Source organism: Emiliania huxleyi (assembly GCF_000372725.1).
Source record: "Emiliania huxleyi CCMP1516 unplaced genomic scaffold EMIHUscaffold_657, whole genome shotgun sequence".
Classification (NCBI taxonomy): domain Eukaryota; phylum Haptophyta; order Isochrysidales; family Noelaerhabdaceae; genus Emiliania; species Emiliania huxleyi.
This window is the reverse complement of record NW_005197075.1, coordinates 17303-23974: the sequence shown is the minus strand read 5'-3', so window position 1 is coordinate 23974 and position 6672 is coordinate 17303. Positions and strand designations below refer to the sequence as shown.

Genomic DNA, 6672 nt, shown 5'->3' with positions numbered 1-6672 from the left:
GAGCGGGATGTAGTGGATGAAGGGGCGCAGTTGGCACATGAACTCGGGCTCGGCCGAAGCACCGGGGTAGCGCCGCCAGAAGGGGAGGTCCCCGTCGCGCACGTGGAAGACGAGGAAGCCACGCAGGAAGAGCTCGGGCGTGCGCCAGGCATACGCGTTGATCAGCCCCGGCATATTAATCGTGTACTTGAACGACTCCTGCTGCGCCAGCGTCAGCCGCGCCGCGCTGCCGCCGGCACCGTCCGTGCCACGCGCATCGATCCACCGAGGGTGGCGCTGCGCCATAGTCAGCAGACGCGACCGCACGCCGCCGTATGATGCGACACTGCCCCGCCACACAAGCTGCGACTTGCGCGTGCTCCACTCGCGCGGTGTGGCCCCGGGCGCCGTCAAGTTGCGCGGAGTCTCGTGCGTCCAGCCGCCGCGCCACGTGTTGAAAGTAGGCAGCGAGACGCGGTTGGGCCCTTGCTCGATGCTATAGACGGGCGCGGCCGCTTGAAGTTGCGGCGTCACAAAGTCGTGCAGGGCGGCGACCACGCTAAAGTCCGCGCCGGGCTGAAGGGACTCCCGCCATAAGCTGACGAGCCACTCCAAGGCCAACTTCGACGTGAGTGCAGCAGGACCGCTGGGTCCCGCGCACACGCACGCACTGAGCCTGTTGCCACGGACGCTCAAGAGCGCGGCCTGCTGCTCCGTTTTCACCAGGTGGGCCATCTGTCGCCGGTATGCCGCTAGCGTCCAGCGCTCGCCTGGAATGGGGTGCGGCCTGCAGCGGCTGTACTCCATCAAGGCCGGCGGCGGACGGACGGAGGTCTGGCGGCTGCAATCCATTTTGCGGGGCGCTGACGCTCCTCCTCGAGGTTCTCGAGGTGGATATCCTTTGGCCGCGTTGGGTAGCGAGGATTGGTCAGCACCTAGGCCGCCGCCGTTCACACAAAAACACAACCCCGGTTGACCGCCGTTCACGTTCACATAAACGCACAACCCCGTTCACGTTCATGATAAGAGACAAGTTCACGCTTGGGGACCCGCTGTGTGCGGGGTGGGCCCCTGCCCAGAGACGATGGCAAGAAACCAAGGGTGAAAGAAACAAGAGCGTCGCATACGACGCGGTTCACACTACGAACGCGAAGTCACTCGATGTCACCATATGTTAGGCGAGAGCCCATCTCTCGCCGAGAATCGCACGGCGCGACTTCAGCAGATTTGACCCCCCCAAAACCACCATGCAGAGCGCATCTCTCTCTCTGTTGTGCGAGGCGTGAACCGCGCCATTCGCTCTCACCTGGCAACCCTGTCTGCACGTCTCGCGCGCGAGTGTTGGAGTTGTTTGGTATTGCTAAATCTCTCTCTCTCTCTCTCTCTCTCTCTCTCTCTCTCTCTCTCTCTCTCTCTCTCTCTCTCTCTCTCTCTCTCTCTCTCTCTCTCTCTCTCTCTCTCTCTCTCTCTCTCTCACTCTCTCTCTCTTGACCCCTCCCCCGGGGATGCCCCACTCACTTCAGCAAATCTGAGAGAAGGTTCTAAAAATCTCTCTCTCTCTCTCTCTCAAATCTGGATATCTGGTCCGCCCGAGGAGCGAAGACCGTTTCTGTGAAGTGACGAAGTGACGAAGACCACGTGGCTAAGGCAGAAGAGAAGCTCTCTCTCTAAGCGGAAGGTGCGCGCGGAGTTTGCCGACGGCTCCGTGGAGCACTACGAGGGCGAGAAAGACGCGGAGCGGCTTCTGTAGCTCTTTTGAGGGCGAGCGAGGCGCGGAGTAGAACGCGCGCGAAAGCACGCGGCTCGTGCTCCCAAGGAGTTACGAAGTTAAAAAAAACTGTTCAGTTTTCAAAGGCAAAAACGCCGGCGTACGCCCTCCCATCACACTGACACTTCTCCCCTAAAGCCGTATTCCCAACGAGCTAGGATCTCCGCTTTTCCTCCCCTAGTCATCCGCCCGCGGCGCGCCGCGCGCCAGTACGCGGGGTGTGGAGGGTGAGTTGACCACATGACCAGGGGTTCGCTCATCGCCGGCGCCTGCCAGCGCTGCCGTGCAGGCTGCCACGACACGACGAGGTCGAGCACGCTTCTATACGCTCGCCGAGCCTTCCTTTCCATCCCATTAGGCAGCCTGGGAACGGTGGCGGTTAGAGGCAAAGCCTGCGAGGGGTGGGGTGGAACCACATGTCGCGGCTACTGCCGGCTCGACCCCACGATAGCCTCCGAAGACTGACTTTGAGGCACCATCATCGGACGATGTCGACGAGTTGGGTCGCTCTCGCGGTATCCAGATGACCTCCCATGCTAGTATCATCGGCTAGGGCCGCAGGATCCAGGAAGCGCGGGGGAGGGGGCGCTGGAGGAGCAACACGGAGCTCCGTTGGACGTTTTCAAGATTAGCGTGTCAGAGAGTGAAATGGAACTAGCCCTAGGGGTCAGGGCTCTCTTGCCCGTAGCCCGATACCAATCATCTGGCCAACTGGGTGCGCGCTTCTTAGCCCCCGGCCCTGGGTGTGAGGCTGCCAACTGCTCCAAGTCCAAGGAAAAGCGGTGCGTCAGCTCAGCTGTAGGAGGCCCGAGGCGCGGAAGAAGATGAAGACGAGCAGGGCGATGAGCAGCTCGCAGCACCAGAACATCTCGTATCCGTACTCCCACTCGAGCTCGGGCATGACCCGGAAGTTCATGCCCCACACGCCCGTCAGGAACTGGAGCGGCACGAAGAGCGCCGTCACCAGCGTGAGCACGTACAGCACGCGCGAGTGCCGCTCCTCCACCGCCTGCCGAGATGACCCGAGATGACCCGAGATGACCCGAGATGACCCGAGAGCACCACACGCGAGTGGCGCTCTCGACCGCCTGCCGAAAGTACTGCTGCAGCGACGCCACCCTCGTCTGCAGCGAGAGGATCTCCGAGTTGACCGCCGCCAGCTCGCCCCTCAGCGACTGCCACAAGTGCGCCGGCGTCGCTGCTGGCTGGCCAGCCCCGTCCTCGAGCGCCTGCACCAGCGGCGCCGTCGCGCGAACCACCTGACGCCACAGCATCGTGCGCTGGTCGAGATACGGCTGAGACGCAGCAGAGACGCAGCACAGATGCAGCACAGATGCAGCCGAGATGCAGCCGAGGTGCAGCCGAGATCTCGCCGAGGCGCGCGCAGACATCTAGCATGGGAGGACTAGTCGCAGTCTAGCGCGCGCCTTCTCGAGCACAGTGCGGAGGTCGTGCAGGTGCTGCGCGTGGTCGCTGATCGGGCGTGTCGTGATTGCATCGTCGAGCTCCTCGACCCACTCGTTGAGGACGACCTGCGAACGAGATTACCCGAGATTTCATCTCGCGGGCCATCTCGGGGCTCTCGGACACTCTAAGGTAGGGTGCCTGCGCGTAGCCCAGCTGGCGATCTCGAGCAATCTCGGGTCATGATCTCGCGGGCTCTCTAGGGCTCGGACAAGTCTAAGATCGTGCCTGCGCGTAGCCCAGCTGGCGATCTCGAGCAATCTCGGGTCATGATCTCGCGGGCTCTCTAGGGCTCGGACAAGTCAAGATAGTGCCTGCGCGTAGCCCAGCTGGCGATCTCGAGCAATCTCGGGTCATGATCTCGCGGGCTCTCTAGGGCTCGGACAAGTCTAAGATCGTGCCTGCGCGTAGCCCAGCTGGCGATCTCGAGCAATCTCGGGTCATGATCTCGCGGGCTCTCTAGGGCTCGGACAAGTCTAAGATAGTGCCTGCGCGTAGCCCAGCTGGCGATCTCGAGCAATCTCGGGTCATGATCTCGCGGGCTCTCTAGGGCTCGGACAAGTCAAGATAGTGCCTGCGCGTAGCCCAGCTGGCGATCTCGAGCAATCTCGGGTCATGATCTCGCGGGCTCTCTAGGGCTCGGACAAGTCTAAGATAGTGCCTGCGCGTAGCCCAGCTGGCGATCTCGAGCAATCTCGGGTCATGATCTCGCGGGCTCTCTAGGGCTCGGACAAGTCTAAGATAGTGCCTGCGCGTAGCCCAGCTCACGGACGACGGCGTCGGCAAGGCTCCAGCAGAGGAAGCGGGCGCCGGTGGAGTGCCGCCGCTCCTGCAGCCGCTCCTGCACACAAGGAAGGTGGAGATACGGTCGGTGAACTTGTCCACACCGTACTAGTTGGTGGGGCAACGAAGGGCCAGGCAGCCCTCGCGCCGCCAACGTCTACAGACAGGAGCCTTCCCCCCCCCCTCTCCCTCCCCCGCGCATGAAGAGCGTCTAAGGCCCCTAGTGTGCGTGGCGGCTCCTGCAAGCAGCGGCGCTGCTCGGACAGCAGCTCGTCGAGCCTGAGAGTGAAGGAATGGGCACGGTCAACTCTGAGACAAGATGGTAAGAGGACAAGTTGGCACGTCGGCGAGCCTGAGTCGATGGTTGGCTCGCCTGACTAGGTTCGATCATTGATGGGGCTGCCCGACAGTCTTTTGTCGGACCGGCTCCCGCTGCGCGCGGAGCGGACGGCGGAGACTAGGAGGTCGTCGCCTAATCATTGGGACCGCTCCACATGACCTGTGCCTCCCTGTCGGTGTGGAGAGTGACGGCGGAGACGGGGAGAGGGCGTCGCCGACGACGACGACGGCGAGCTGCTCCGAGAGGACGCCTGTCTCGTCACAAGGTAGCAGCACATTAGCAACTGGAGGGGGGGGGGGGGAGCTGCTCCGAGACGCATTGTCAGAGGGCGCCGGGCGGCTGCATGTCGAGCGTGCGCTTGCTCTCGAGCTTGCCCCGCCGCCGCTGCTTGCTGCCGCGACCGAGCCCGGCCGAGCGAGCCCAGGGCCGCCAGCCTAAAAGTAGCGGTAAGCGACTGCTCGAAAGGAAGCCGCGCTCCCGTGTCCATGTCTAGATGACAGACGCCACACAGGCTCTTAAGCGGGACGGACATGTAAAGGTACATGGGTGCCCAGAGGGATGGGGTGCTAGCAAGGGGCGGCCGGCCGCCTGGATTCTCGATCACGAGGAGGTGGCAGACCTAGCGTGACAGGATTGCTCTCGGCGTGACAGGTCTGGTGTGAGCGCGTGACAGGATTGCTATCTCGGCAGACCAGCAGCGTGACGGGTCGGCCGTCGGGGATTCCGGCGCCGCCTATATCAAATTAAGTTCATCCATCAACACAGATGCTGAGGTGAGGCCGTCTCGATTTGTCCGGCACACCGCCTGAAAGCGAGTTCGATTCATCAGCACACGTGTGCGGAGGGAGGTTGGCCCCGCCGGAGACCTCCGGCACGCCGAGCGAGCCCCTCTGCCCCCAAGCCCCTGCTGGCGGCTCCGCACACCCAAGTGACTCCTGCGACGTGCGCACTCCAGAGCGTGAGGGGCGAGGGAGGGCATGCAAGGAGGGGAACCGAGCTGCCGCCGCGTCACGCGGCTCGAAGAAGTCTTCGAAGCGGGCCGGATGCCACAGCGAGAAGGGGTCAGTGCCTAAATAAATAAAACGTACAACTAGGAGAGGGGTCAGCAGTGCCTGGTTAACGACGACCAGCTAAGTTTAAGGCCCATATTCAGCCACTCATCATTGTGATGCGATCAGAGACCGTGCCTAGCTCATGATCTGGATGGCCAAGAATAGGCCACTAGGCCGATATCCAACCACTCTCCGTCCATGAGAAGGGGCCCGTGTGCCTCTATCTAGATAGTGTTCATGATTGAGAGCACGCAGAGGCCCCTATTTGATCATTCATGAGAAGGGGCCCGTGGGTGCCTATTTCGCTCAATCACGCGAGTCGCTGATGACTGCCAGGTAGATGCAGATGGAGGCGGCGTAGGGAAGGAAGGTGCACAGGGCTGCGGCAGGTCGAAGGCAGCTCGGATGAGCGCGGCGTCGGAGGAGGAGCAGCGGCGCGTGTCGAGCCTGATGACGTGAGGGACTAGCGGCGCGTCTGCCGAGCCTGGCTCTACGCAAAGCAGCTACGAAGGTGGCACTTAGTTCATCAGTAGCGCGAGTTGAGCCACCCTGCCCCCGGGGCCCCACAGCCAGGGCGCGTGAGCACGCAGTGTGTGTGTCGAGCTATCTGTGTGGTCGGAGCATCTCGCGTGAGAGTAGACGGGGTGCGAGAATGCTTGCAGCAAGTCTGTGCAGCCTCGGAATAGAGCCGAACGCGCTCCTCTCTCTCGTGTCAAGCGCTATAGACCCGTGTGCTCCTCCACAGGTCGCGCTACCAACCGGTTTACTACTTGACTTCTCCTGCTCGTCCGGAGACCATTCCACCACCTCCTCGCATCTAAGGTGCGTCAAGCCAGAGGCGCGACGACTCTGGCGGAGGCGGCGGCAGCTGCGCCAGAGCGGCGGCGAGCGAAGGGGCGGCAGCGGCGGCAGCGGAGGAGGAGGTGGTGGTGGAGGAGGAGGGGATTGCCAACCCTGTGCGCACCGTCGGCCTCGCCACCTTGCGCTGGCCGAAGGTGGGCAGGGGGCTCCTATTCACAGCTCCCCTACTCACAGCTCCTATTCACAGCTGGACACCGAAGGTAGGCAGGGGGCGCGGTTTCATCGTCCCCCGTCCGGGCCTGCCCCGCCCCCTTCCGGTGACGTGGCCTCGCCCCTGCCCCCTCCCGCCCTTCCGCACCCACCCCTCGGGCCGAATCTCGACCTCGAAGTAGACGCCCTCGCCGCCTCCACTGCCTGCTCCGCCTCCACTGCCTGCTCCGCCTCCGCTGCCTCCGCCTCCACTGCCTCCGCCTCCACTGCTGCCG

General features: G+C 63.0%; 1 protein-coding gene across 1 annotated transcript; it reads right to left on the bottom strand.

The window, feature by feature from the left end:
- Positions 1-2370: 2370 nt before the first annotated feature.
- Positions 2371-6254, bottom strand: EMIHUDRAFT_419810 (hypothetical protein). Its single transcript, XM_005762920.1, has 14 exons — positions 6220-6254; positions 5763-5833; positions 5339-5403; positions 5212-5269; positions 5027-5067; positions 4923-4953; positions 4667-4768; positions 4549-4584; positions 4418-4466; positions 4234-4273; positions 3960-4052; positions 3175-3279; positions 2836-3006; positions 2371-2756 (listed from the first exon to the last, which is right to left on the bottom strand). Exons 7-14 carry the CDS (start codon positions 4677-4679, stop codon positions 2535-2537), a joined length of 729 nt encoding a protein of 242 aa, XP_005762977.1. The 5' UTR covers positions 4680-4768; positions 4923-4953; positions 5027-5067; positions 5212-5269; positions 5339-5403; positions 5763-5833; positions 6220-6254; the 3' UTR covers positions 2371-2534.
- Between the last annotated feature and the right edge of the window lie 418 nt (positions 6255-6672).

What these genes read in the sequence shown, in the direction of transcription:
- EMIHUDRAFT_419810 (XM_005762920.1), bottom strand. An exon ending in AGCAGCGCCGCTGCTTGCAG is followed by an intron (nt 4,053 to 4,233) that starts GAGCCGCCACGC and finishes CCTTGTGTGCAG; the next exon opens with GAGCGGCTGCAGGAGCGGCG. An exon ending in TGCAGCAGTACTTTCGGCAG is followed by an intron (nt 2,757 to 2,835) that starts GCGGTCGAGAGC and finishes TCATCTCGGCAG; the next exon opens with GCGGTGGAGGAGCGGCACTC.